The sequence below is a fragment of the Urocitellus parryii genome, chromosome 7, assembly GCF_045843805.1.
Source record: "Urocitellus parryii isolate mUroPar1 chromosome 7, mUroPar1.hap1, whole genome shotgun sequence".
Classification (NCBI taxonomy): domain Eukaryota; kingdom Metazoa; phylum Chordata; class Mammalia; order Rodentia; family Sciuridae; genus Urocitellus; species Urocitellus parryii.
The window spans coordinates 22227891-22242079 of NC_135537.1; the positions used below are offsets into that span (position 1 = coordinate 22227891).

A 14189-nucleotide genomic window follows, 5' to 3' on the forward strand; every position below is an offset into this window, starting at 1 on the left:
TACATTTGCATTTTACATAAATGGAGTGAATTGCTTCTTTCATTCAGCATAATGTGTTCATGGTTCATCCATGATATAGCAAATCACTACATCAATATTTCATTATTTTTATTTCCAAGTAATACTCCCTGGAATGTATATATAATATTTCATATATTTGTTAATTGTTTCCTTTAGTGGTTCAGGGGAATAATTATGAATAATACTTCTATGAAATTTTTATGCAAGTTATTTATTTCTCTTGAATAAATACCTAGGGATGGAATTCTTGTATCATAACTTAACTATGTTGAACACCTTGTGAAACTACCAGACTGTCTTTCAAAGCACTGTACCATTTTACATTCCCACACACAACATATGAGAACTCCTATTTTTTCATATCCTTGCCAACACTTGTTATTGTTTTATTTTATTTTTTCTTTAGTGTAAATATCCTAGTGGTTATGAAGTAGTTATCTCACTGTGATTTTGATTATTATTTCCCTGATGACTAATGATGTTGAGCATATTTAATGTGTTTTAACATGCTTATTATACATTTATTTATTTAATAAATGTATAATGTCTATCTGAATTCTTCACACATTTTTAAGTTCATTTATTTATCTTTAAAATATTAAATTATAATAATCTTTTATTTATTCTGATACACAGCCTTAATCTGATAAGTAACAAATATTTTCTCCTAACCCATGGCTTATTTTTCTTGATGGTATTATTTGTAGAATGAAATATTTTATTTCAATCCTTTCCTATTTGTATAAATTTTATGTTGTCACCTATGGTTTGGATTTGTAGTAAGAAACTATGACATAACCCAATTTTAAAAGCTTTCAGCCATTATTTCTTTGAATATTTTTCTTCTCCTTTCTCACTTTCCTTCTTGCATTCCTATTATGCTTATGTTAATGTGTTAGATTCCATACCACATTTCCCTGAGTTTATACTAACTTCTTTGCAATCTTTATTCTTTGATCTCTTTGTTGCATAGTATCTATTGCTCTATTTTCAAGACTATTGATTCTTTTTCTTTGTTGCATCCTGCCAGTAGAAGAGTTCTACTGTTAGGCCCCTTCATCAATTTTATAAAATTTCATTTATTATACATGTAAATCCTAGAATTTACATTTTTATACATTTTTTAAATTAATATATTCTATGAATTGATATCCTCCATTTGATGTAACATTGTGATCACATCTATCTTTAATTCCTTAAACATTATTTCCTTTAATGGTTTTAGTGTATTTATAATATTTGTTTTAAATCATTGAATTCCAAGTCTAAATTCTGGGCCTCCTTAAAGGCAGTTTCTATTGCTTAACTTTTTACCAAATATAGGTTGTTCTTTCCTGTTTTTTGCATCTCATGAAATTTTGTTGAAAACTGGAAATTTTATATAGTACGTTGTGGTAATTCTGAATACTGATTCCTTGTTGGCCTTTTTTAAACATTTTCTTTAGTTGTCAATGGACCTTTATTTTATTTATTTATATGTGGTGCTGAGAAGAAAACCCAGTGCCTCTCACATGCTAGGCAAGTGCTCTACCACTGAGCCACAACCCCAGCCCCCTTGTTGACTTTTTATTATTGTTTACTTATTTATTTGTTTAGTGACTTGGCTTGTCTAGTATAGTGGAATCTATTTTATCTGGCTTTATTCTATGTGCAGACTCTGTTGTCATGCCTCTTAGATACATTGTTGGCCACATGCAGTCATCCTTATCCTTCTTTCATCCCTTGGGGATGGAGACTATTTTGGTTGTGTTAATTTTGACTGCTTCTTTTTATGGCCTCAATATTAAGCTTCTGATTACTCTGCCTATATTGGTATTATTCTCAGATTTTGGCCTCTTTAATTGCTTGATGACTACTCCACAGTTTTCAACAATGCCTTGAGACACAAAATGTTCCAATAAATGTGTGCCCTGCATTAATCAGCCTGAGCTGCTATAATAAAATACCATAGATCGGGTGACTTATTTTATTTTCTCAAAGTTCTGGATGCTGAAACCTCATGATCAAGGTACTAGCAAATTCAGTGTCTGCAGAAGGTATCTCTTGATAGCTTATAGATATCTACTTTTTGATTATATTCTCAACAGAGATTTTCCTCAGTATACATGCACAGAGAGAAAAAAAAATGATCTCTCTGGTTTCTCTTCTTATAAGAACACTAATCTTCTCAGATGAAGGCCCCACTCTTACAACCTTATTTAACCTTAATCCATTCTTTAGGAGCCCCATCTCCAATTTAGCCCCATTGGTCATTCAGGCTTCAACATATGAATTTAGGGGGAGCTTAAACATTTAGTTAATAACAGTCTATTTTAGGGGTATTTGAGGCTAACTTTTGAGGTTAGCACCAAGTCCAGAAGGGCTCTTCTTACCTTTGTCCTACCTTATCTACTTCTGTTAAATATCTCTCTCTCTTCTACCTTTAACTTGTTACTATAATGGAGCAATCAGCCTATTCATAATTGCTCACCAGAAAAGTCTTTGTTGTTTTCAATAGCAGCACTCTTATGCTTGAAAATCCCTATTCTTTGTTCCAGTATTATTTCAACTTGTGTACCATCAATCATCTAATGGAAAGATACATGGCTCTTTATTCTTGTGCCTTATTTTTGCACCATTCACCAAGAGCAGGTGGGTTGGAGAGTGACCTCGTTCTCCTGGAGTGACACTTACTCTGTAAGTAGAGTGCTAAATGAAGATGTTAACCCCTGGTGTTCTTTGCTTGTGCTGCCTAAAACAGAACTTCTATTTTATGAGCAAGCTGAGACAGGAGTATTCTGAACCTTACTGAGTAGGGACATTTTACCCTATGAGTGTGGGTTGGGTGAAGAAAGGGAAGCTTCTTCCTTTTTGCCACATACATGTTGCATAGAGGTTCTGAAACATGAATCTTGAGCAATAAGTGATTCAAAATGCTTTTTCCAGCAAGAATGAACTATAGCCTTCAATTAGTAGCTGGGAGGAGAGGTATCTCTGTCTTTTGGCTACAACTATCCAAAGCACAGCTACCATCACATGCACTTTTGGAAGGGAGGAGGTAATAGACAGGTCTCGACTTAAATGGGCCTAACTCACTTCTCACTGAGACTTGGTGGGTTTTCTTGAATAAGTAATATTCAATTTTCTGCATGTCTTTAAGATAGATAAATAAGACAGATAAATGATGTGAATATTTACCAGTTAAATCATTGTTGAAAGATTCCAGCGGTTTATCCCTACCAGCTATCCCTGCCCTAGCTTCCCTGCATTGCTTTCTTGGCACCCAGGGCCAAGAAAACATATCAATTGTGTATGTCAATTCTACACAAATATCATTTTGCTACCATGAATCCCATTACTGAAACAGGAATTGAGAAGAAAGTGAAGAGTGCACAGTAGTGGTCATGGTACCTACAGGGCCCACTATTAAGATTTCTTGTAGTAAAAATGTGCATAAAATGAACTCCAATGACTTTTCATCCTATCTATACATGCCATCAATAGTTAGAATCTTTTGCCCCACCTCTGGAATCTGAATCTTGAGACTTGCTCTAATCCATTAAGGGTGGCAAAAATGATGCTCTGCCAGGGTTGGGCCTAGCCTATCTGAGAGCTGTCAGTGTCCACAACTGCTTTCTTGCTACCATGCACTGCCATATAAAGAATTCCAGGCTAACCTGATAAAATGAGTCACCATAAAGAGAAAGAAGCCATGGGAAGAAGAACAAGACCATAGGCAAAGGCCAGCACCTAGACCCCAGGCATGCATGTGGAGCCATCTTGGACCTTGCTGCCCAGCTCAGACACCAGTAGAATGCAGCCTCCTGGGCAAAGCCAAGAGATTCCACATGGAGTCCCACCCAGATTCCAAACTACAGAATCATGAGTAGTCAAATGAAATGTTGCTGAAGCCACGATGTTTGAGAATAGTTTGTTGGATAACAACAGATACATGAAACACTCCCTTTGTGGAATTACAGGGTAAGGTTTCCTCCAGATTAATTAACAGTAGGTAAAACTTTAAATAGCAATCTAGTGAGGAGTAGAAGAAAAGAAAGGGAGGAGAAAAGAGAAGGAATATGAAGGAACAAAGTCATTTATGAAATAGAGACAGGGCAAAATACATGACAAAGGAAATGGAGGAGGTATAGAAAGGAAATGAGCAGAGGAACTGAGGTGTACATGACCTCAGGAGGAGCTAGGTGAAGGATGCAGAGGGCATGTGATGGACGTGCAGGTGCAGATGAAAGGGGAGTCCTGGGCTGACAAACAGAAGGCCTGGGTCTGCATCTCAGCTGTGCCAGACTGAACCATCTGACCTTAAACAAAGCATTTGCTATCTCTGGTACTCATTGCCTACCTAGTAAAAAGAAGGGGCAGGGTAAATCATCTCCAGATTTAATCTTTTTATTTGACCAGCAAATAAAGATGACTTCAAAAAATACTATGTCTTGAAAACCATGCCCATTGATGAGGTGAATGAGAACTATAACAATAAATGGCTGTGTGAGTGTGTGTGGATGTATGTGTGCGCACGTGCATGCCACGGAGTGCTAATAGTCTATTTTAACAAGAAAAGAAATACTGTGGTTTCAATGACATAGAGATGCTCTGTTAGCAATGTCCTTAGTATTAAAAATTTGTCACCCAAAATTTCTACCTGACTTAACGTAAGGCTTTGTTTTTGGTGTTCATAACCAAAATAAATTACATCTCATCTTATTGTCTAAGAAATAGCTCTTCCAATATGAGATAATACAGGTGCTAGATTCTTTATTATATAGTTTTTTAAAAAGCAAACTTATAAATGTCCTTTAGAAAAAAAATTGCTTTGCAGTTACTAAAATATTTGATGCTATCGAACATATATTGCTATTCTTTATAATATTAATTTGGTTCCAGGAAACAAAACAAAAGCATTACATATTTACATATGTTATTTATGAATAAGTATTCTCTTAAATTCTTTTCCCAAGGTGAATTCATTTCAGATGTTAATTCATTTATTTGTATATACCGAGTGTGTTTCTCGTAAGTCCCCATTCTGATGGATCTTCCCAAACACGCCAAGATCTCTTTCTTATATGTCTCTCTCTTTACTGTGCCATGGTCTCAATCTGATGATATACATTCTCTGATCCTGCGTTCTATGCAGGGACCCCCAAACTTACTCCAATTCCATTTTATTGTCTAATCTTTAGACTGTTAACTTCTGGAGGAAAAAAAAAGTTTTCTGAAACGTATTTGTTGAATATGTATAAAAAATGAACAGATATATTGCATATAGCTCTGTGGGAGTCAATAAAAGGAGTTGAAACTGTAGAACATTAAATTTTGCAATGTTTGCTATAACGTATCTATTGATATAAAATAATTAATTTTATGAGCAATATAACCATAATTTCCCCCCTTGTAGTAAAGACTTAATTGTTTCTAAATATAACTAATACATTTTATGATCTAAAATTGGAGAGTAATTGAGAGAAGGAAAAGCAAACATATTAGATTGTATGTCTATTTTCTATAAAATAAAAAATCTAGAGAGAAAAAAATGCTTTATTAAAAATGTTTTCTTCATTCACTTAATGGATATTTAAGGGATCAAATCAACTATATAGAGTATTGCACTTTTCAGAGCATGTATTATATGAGTCAATCAGTTGCTTCTAAATGTTCCCAAATGCCCCCAAGTTGCAAAACACTCAGAAGCAACAGCATCAGGGCATTTGTTGAATATTTAAGACATGGAAAGTGAAGAAGCAGGCAGAGATGTCTGTTACCTGTCTAGTGTGAAGGCGTACATCTTAGGGGCTTTGTCATTCACCAGGGAAGTTCTTTCAAGAAACTCCATGGTGGCCTGGATAAGAGCTGTTGTTGTCGACGTTGTTGTTTGATTCACTGTCCAGTCTTGGACGCAAAGCCGCACTGCAATTATTCACACAGTTCCCCCCAAAAAAAGAAAAAGCCTTTCAGGACTTAAATTAAGGCGCCTCCCACGTCCATCTTCTTAGTAGGTTTATGAAATTACAGCCTCCTTGGAACATCACCTGGCCATACAAACTGCCTCCCTGGGAGACTTGCAGGTGGGATCATATGAAGTGTGTGTGTGTGTGTGTGTGTGTGTGTGTGTGTGTTTGAGAGAGAGAGAGAGAGAGAGAGAGAGAGAGAGAGAGAGAGGAGGGAGAGATTAAATTGTGCTTTCTAAAAGGTAGAGAAGCTTAAGGGTTTCCTGCTAAATGCTGATGTAGGGATTTGACCTTCAGAGCACACCTGAGTGAGCTACAAATAGCTACCCTTCTGTACACCAGTCTCTTGGATTTTTTTTATTTTATTTTCCTTTTTTTTTTTTTTTTTTTTTTTTGCCTCACTCTTTCCTCCTACCTAAAAACACTTCTTCTGGGATTGAGTTCTAAGATGATCTGCAAGCAGTTGTCAGGATTTGCTTCTTTTCCCCTAGGACTATTTAGGAATTTTTCTACTGAAGGGGAGGACAAGGGTCACTAGTTACTGAAGTCTGTGTGCTGAACCTGTTCCTGGTACAGCAGCTTTGAAACCCTTTGACAGGCTGGAGAAGGGTAGACTCTGCTTCCAAGTAAATAACATCCCTCACTCACAGGAGAACTGGAGTGAATCCTGTTCTCCCTGGCCAGGGTCCACACTACTGAGGATAAATGACTCACCCAGGAAACCCTATCAGGCATACCAATCACAGCTCTCAGGAACGGAGCTTTCTGAGCTGCTCCCAAGAGACCTTCGATTCACAGCTCCTGGTAATTGACATTCTACTTCATTACAAAACGCTTCATTTCCACACAGGAGAGGGAGCTATAACCCACTGACAAGCGCTAGGTCAACAGCAGGCATTTGTATGTGACCACAGACTTGCACAGATGCATAGAGAGGTAAGTTAGGGCGGAATGGAAAAAGCAGTGAGCCCCTGACCCTGAGCCCTCCTTGCCTTCTCCCTCTGTTGAAAACAGTGGTTTAGTCCCAGAATAACCCTGTGGCCCAGTGTCACAGAAAACTTCCCATCTTGTTGAGTGAAGATCTCTCACCATGGCCTAAGAAGATAAACAGCATCCCCTATCAGAAGAATGGGGCTCAGTCGTAATGGAAGTTGGCAGTGAGAAGAGAAGCTGCCCTGGGCTAAGAGGAAGAATGTAAGAGCTCCTGTCACTTCTGTGGGGGAACTGCACCTCTTACCAATCATAAGGCTTCAGAGACCATCACATGTGACCTAAATCACCAGGTGCAATCCTATGGCCCTATGGCCTAACTGACTTCTAACTTTCTGTTGATGGTGGGGAACCAGAGAAATAACTCTGGGGAGGCCATCTGTCCTTGAGGGAAATGGCATGAAATTTGGGGTCTTTTACAGAAGACCCACCAAAGTATTTCCTTCTCAAAGTGCTTATCCTTAACTTTGCAAAATAATAGGTTACGCTGTGGAGGCAAAATTAGGAAACCAGAAAAGAAGAATGAACCCACTTGTGTGAAATGGTACCATGCTTTACAGCTTGAATCATTTGTAAGTAGTTTTTAGCACATATAAGAGAATTAGAATTCAAGTGAATTAATGTTAAAAAAAAACAATAAGGGGAATATTTAAAAAACAGGCTGAAGTCCATTAATGATAGGAGGAAAGAGGAGCAATATTCATATGTGGGAAAAAGAATATCTAGCTATAGATAACAGGCAAAACAAACCCCCAAATCAATCTGGGAATCAGAGATTCCATACCACAGCTTTTGTCACTAGTATGAACATGGATACATAGACATATATTTACCTGAGTCTATGAGTGTGTGAATCAGCTTTCCATCAGTGTGAAAAGTACCTGACAAAACAACTTAAAGAAGGAAAGACTCATTTGGCTCAGTTTCAGAGGCTTCAGTTCATGGTTGGCTGACTTCATTGCTCTGAGCCTGAGTGAGGCAGAACATCATGGTGGAAGGGCATGGCTGAAGAAGGTTGTTCACTTCACATAGCAGAGAAACAGAGAGAAAGGAAGGGGCCAGGGACAAGCATAGTCACCAAGAGTAAGCCCTCAAGGACCTACTCCCTCCAGGTAGGTTCCACTGCCTCCCAATAATCCATTCAGTTATGAATCCTTGAATGGATTAATCCACTGATGAGATCAGAGCTCTCATACCCAGCAACGTCCCCAAAGCCCCATCTCTAAGTAATGTTGCATTGGGCATCAAAGTCTTAAACACATTAGCCTTTGGGGAACATTCCAGACCCAAATTATAACAATGAGTGTAGAAGTTATATAGTTGGTCATAATGTGGATTGTCTGTGGGGCAAAAAGAGAGTGAGGGTAGGATAGGATAGGATATAGGGAAGTATGAAGTAGAGAAGGGAACAAGGGATTAGGAGATCCATGAAAAATTGGGGGAAAAAACTTTAAAAAAAATCTTATTCTATAACTTCTATGTATTTATGAGTTGAACTATACAAAATTGCTATTATTGTCACGGTCTCTAATATCAGCAATTTAAAATGGTTCAACTAAAATATGTACATACAGACTTACAAAATATATGTGTGAACATGTATGATAACATTCCAAATTAAAAATTAAATATGCATGATTTAAAAGTTTTGAGAAATTAGATACCATTTTCATCAAGGATTTATGAATGTCTAAGTGCTACTCTTGAAGATAATTACTATAAACCAAAGCATCTGGTGTGCGTAGCGTATGAGCAGGGAGCAGTGGATTGCAGCAAATGAAACTTTTATGTTAAAAAAAAGGTAAGCATTGCTGCTATAAATGTGGATGCACATAAGTTATGATCACCAACTGCCTGTATGTTATGCTATGTAAATTCTTCTTCACTTGATCACCTTATCCTCTTACAAACTCATTTTAAGGGCAGCATAATGCCCCCTCCCAAATATTTTGTCAGCACAGTTGATGAAAAATTTCCTATCCACTAGCTTGTGGCCCACTCCTGCATGCTCACCAAGGGCCAACGACCCTATAGGCTCCACAAGAGGCACAAGGTATATATATTTGGAAAGCAGCTTGGATCAAATCAGAAAAATCCCCTCTCTTGTTGACAGTTGGTTTGGGTGAGCATTATGCTGCTCATCTCAGTTTCCTAGGCAACTGGCTTCCAAACCACCCTGAATTACAGGTTGTCCTTCCCACCCACTCTCCATCACAAGTTTGTAACAATGGAAGGGACAAAGCACAATTTAGAACAGTTACCTCCAGGAATAAGTATTCTGTCAGCCACAAGAACATCACTGACATAAGGGAAGGACCAGTTTGGCTCCCCAGTGCTAACTCTTGTCAGCAACAGTGTCTTCACAGGATTTTATAAACAGTAGCTAATACTTGGGTGAAAATAATTTGCCCAAGTGTCTTAAGCATTGTTCTATATTTCACTGGCAGAAAGGATGTATGTATTTATGCAAAGCGACTGTGATCATCCCTAGACATGAGTGCCAGGTTCTTACTGTTCATGCTCCCAAAACGTAAACCCACATTTCAAAAATGTTTCTTGATGCCACTGTTTGCCTACGACTCTTATCAAAAGAGACACAAAGCATGCCTGTTTTAAAATAACAATGTGCACTTTCATCCCATTTACTTCTTTCCCCCTTTTGTGGTTTGACAACTTCCTAGATATAAGTTAAGTGACCTCTGAGTTATTCAGTTTCCCATCTATAAAATGGAAGCTGTAACAGCATCTTCCAGAGTTCCTGTGAAGAGAAAGGAGGTGATATGTACAAACTGGTCCTAGTCTAGTCTCTCCTGTAGTCACCTTTACATAGCTGTGTTGCTATGTCTAAGTAAATTATCTTGGCTGCTTCTGAGAAATTGTCCCCAGTCTTGGCAAAAAAGCTAAGAATTACCCATAATTACCCATGAATGGAACTATCCATTAATGAAGTAGAGGTTATAGAAAAGAAGTCCTGGGAACTTTAACCTGCCATTGGCTGCATGGTTTAAGTAGCTCTCTCAAATTCTCTGGATTCAACTTTCTCAAAGGATAGCTCTATGCCTGTCCATAACACCCCCTTACCTGTAGAGTGCCATTGGGAGAACAGGGGAAGAATTTCAAACTCAACCAGAGCAACCCTCTACTAAAGAGTCTAGACTTATGTACCCCCACACAGACAAGAAAGATACCATTTCCAACTCCTGCAGAATTTCCTTAGCAAGGTGGTTGTATTACTACAGAATAAGTTTTTCAAATGTTTTATTCAGACATATGAAAACAAAGACATTGGAAATTTAATTGGGTTGTATTTTAGACAGCATTATAAAAATTTCATTTAAATCTAAAGTAAACATATATAAAACACCAACCATTTCCAATATTTCATACATTACTGGAAAATGGACTGAAAGTCATCTGATTTTATTTTCTTCTTGATTAATGAGGACTATATAACTTTTCACTTTACCATTTTTATTTTTAAAGAGATTGAGCTGTAGAAATATTCCAAGAAAATGCAATTTGTATTTATTGAGAAAAGAAATACTTGATAAAATATTGATATTGAAACAATAAGAGAAATATTTTATTGGGTCTCATAAAGGCAAATACATAATACAAAAATAAACTAGCAATATTCTGGAGAGGGGAAGATTAGGGTGAGATGGTTGACATGTTTATGAAGAGTATATTTTATTAATTAGTTTCTGTATACCACACTTTCTTTTCCAAGCACTCTGTAAATTTGAACTAATTAACCCTTAAAATCACTCATCAGGCTAGACATGGTTGAATATGTCTTACAAACTTTAATGCAACAGGGTTTTTGTTCACAATCTCATAACAACGTCTGTCTCTCTTATTTATATCAGCAGGCAAGGATTACAAAGACCTAAACCGTGATTACAAAGCATTGGAATGCAAAAGGTAGACAAATGCATAGTGTCTAATATTCCAGCTCTATGGTCTATAAATAGCACAGAGCTTCACTGAAAACTCAAGGCCTAAGTTCCTAAATTTAAAAAAAAAAATACTAGTAATAGAGACCTCTCACCCCATTTAGAATGCACTATTTAATTTGCATGAGTAATGTTTCCTTTAGTGAAAGGTCTTAGGGGCCCATAATTTGTCTTAAGGAGAAAGATCTTCACAGAGAGCCCAGGATGCATGCCAAGAGAGCAAATGCACAGCTCATCTCCTCCTCTGAGTCTCGAAGCCTGAGTTTATTTGACTCCTGGCTGACAGGACTGCCTCTCAGGAGATAGTCCCTGAGACAAGACAAAAGCCTCCTCAGAGTTTTCCCCTTGAAAGACTGAGCCATTGCTTGTCACATGGAATCCAAAATGCAGCAAGGGACAGCAGCTGTCTTTTCTGCTTGGAAGCACAACCATAAGGCATTGCAACTAATTCATGTCTTCTTTTGATATTAGTGAATTTGCTTCCAGTGAGTGTACATTTGAAAATGCTGTTAATCCAATTGTAGTAAATCACCACCATCAGCAAAGCATGATTCTTTGAGTTTGCATCCAACGAAGACAAGTGAGGCGTTATATTACCTAGTGCAAACCTAAGCTCTCCACCCAATCACCCAGATGTTGGCCAGGCAACAGATGACAGGGCTTGCATTTTCTTTGCAGTCAGTTAACTCTGAAAGAGAACAAATATTTAATCATGAGCAAACACAAAACTTTGTTGAAAATATTGTATTTAGCAATAGATTTCTTAAAAGCTTCATGTGCCTAGAATAATATTCCCTTTGAACATCCAGAGTCATATTATTCTGTGTCTTCACCAGAGATGGGATACTTCATCATTCAAGAAATGAAAGTTTCATTTTAATCATTATGAATGTTCATATTAAGCTACCACAAAAAACCCCAAGACACAATGACAATGTTATCCTATTTTAAGTGTTATTTATGCAAAAGAAGTCAATGTCATAAACAATATGAACAGCTTTTATTGGTGCATATTAATTATACAGAATAAAGGATTTCATTGTGGCACATTCACATATACATACAACTCAGTTTGACCAATTTCAATCTCCCTTTCCTCCTCTCCTCCCTTCCCCCATCCTTTTTCTCTACCATAATGGTCTACTTTCCACTTTAATGAGATCTTTTTTTCTTTCTTTTTTCCCTATAGTTTCTCCATATGAGAGAAAACATATGATGCTTCTCTTTCTCAGACTGACTTATTTATATTAACATGATGTTCTCCAGTTCTATCCATTTACCTGCAAACGACATAATTTCATTCATCTTTATGGCTGAATAAAACTCCACTGTGTTCTTTACCCATCTATCTGTTGACGACACCTAGGTGGGTTCCACAACTTGACTATTGTGAGTTTTGCTGTTGTTGGAAGGAATGCAAATTAGTACTGCCAACATAAGCAGTTTATGATAGAGTTGGTTAGAATGGGATTTGGCATAACCTGCCTTTCCTTGTCACAGGTTAGTTCCCAAGAAAGCTCACATAGTAAACTCAGAGGTCCCTTGAACTTTTTCTGTTGAAGGAAACATATATAGAAATCAATTCTATGGTTAATGTAATGTCTCAATGAATACTAAAATTTCATCAATTCTTAGAATCTTCACTATTTTGTGAAAGGGAGGTACTGGGGATTGGACTCAGGAGCACTCAATCACTGAGTCATATCCCCAGCCCTATTTTGTATTTTATTTAGAGACAGGATCTCACTGAGTTGCTTAGTGCCTTGATTTTTCTGAGGCTGGTTTTGAACTTGCAATCCTCCTGCCTTAGCCTCCCAAGCGGCTGGGATTACAGGCATGCACCACCAAGCCCAGTGATTCTTTACTATTAAAGATGTTGTTGTCAACAAATGAGGAACAGTTGTTTTAATCCACATTTTAGTAAATCATCATTTCCTCAACTTTTTAGTAAAGACCAGGCCTCTATTTAAAGTGGTAAGCTGTTTAGTCCTAAAGTTTGGATATAATGGATTCACTGTCTGCCCAAATACATCCCTTGCATGACTGACTGGGCACAATAAAAGCTTCAGAACATCCCACTCTAGTCCTCGTGGTCATTAGCTACTAAGTCAAATCCTAATAAGACTCTCAACAAGAAAATATCTCCTTTCTCCTTCTGACTAAGCAAAACACTTTCCACGTATTTTATTGCATTAAAGATTGACAAGCCATTTATTGATAAAATAAATAAAATATGCTGTCAGTAAAAAAAATATTAGCTAAAGAACATTTTTTCAAGTAAAATGCAGGCTTGGTAAAGTATATTCAAAATTCAAAAAAAAAAAAAGTAGACAAGGGACATTAAGTCCTCCTCTTAAGATTCTTCCTGGGATCCAGGAATAAGTCAATTTTTAAAGACTGTTCTGAATATCTTTACAAAATTCTTTGTATATTTATGGACACACACACATACACACAGATGTTTTTAAACCAAATTTGCCAGATTTTTGGTAAGGCCACTATCTTGTGATTGCTGAGGTAGCATCAATAATGAAGTTATTTTCTTTCCTGTGGCTGTTTCTGAGAGACTTCCAGGTCTGTCCTCTACCCCCTGGGACAGGGAGGTTTGATGCTTGTGGCTGCTATTCCATAACACCCCGTGAATTAGCAAGGACAACGCTACTTCCCACCTCCTATCTTGTTTACTAGCAAAGGAAAAGGCTGAAGTGCACAGAAGTTGCTTTTCACTGGACAAAAGTGAAGGGTGAGAGCAAGGAGCCTTGGGAGACAACTGAGCTCAGTGCTCTCCCAATGACCACCACCTCAGCTCCATCCTCCTCTTCCTCCCAACCCCCAAGTCACATGATGAAGCTCCAAGTCCATGCTGAGCTTTTGCAATTTAGACAGCTGTAACTTCTGCTCTCTGAGAATTTATAATGCAAGAAAGAACTGCCCTTGAAGACCAATACTCTTGGCAGTGGGCGATAGGCCATAGCAATAACAAACCTGCAAACCAGCACTGCCAATAGTTTATCCTTAAATTCTGTAATATTTATTAGCAAATCCTGGACAAAAAATAAGGAAGAACAAAAGTGAATATTGTTCTCCCAGTCACCCTCAGTGTCAACAATGAAAATTAGGAAAAGGATTCTTCTTCGATTATTGGGTCTGACTCTGTCAGTCAAAAACAATATTACACATCACATATGATCTTGTAGTTTCTCGTGGCTTAAAATAAAAACCCATTCTCTAGACCCCAAATTACAGACAGTGAAACTTATTGTTCTGAACAGTTAGA

At 37.4% G+C, this 14189-nt stretch overlaps 1 protein-coding gene across 2 annotated transcripts in view; it reads right to left on the reverse strand.

The window, feature by feature from the left end:
* Positions 1-5851, reverse strand: part of Slc30a8 (solute carrier family 30 member 8) — a 44120-nt gene extending 38269 nt beyond the window's left edge. The window contains exons 1-2 of one of the 2 annotated variants that reach the window (XM_026393890.2): positions 5781-5851; positions 3524-3525 (exon numbers count right to left, since the gene is read on the reverse strand). In XM_026393890.2, the coding sequence (XP_026249675.2) occupies positions 3524-3525; positions 5781-5851 (73 nt within the window). The remainder of the gene's footprint in view (positions 1-3523; positions 3526-5780) is intronic. The other variant, XM_026393889.2, reaches the window with a different exon arrangement.
* Positions 5852-14189: the final 8338 nt, after the last annotated feature.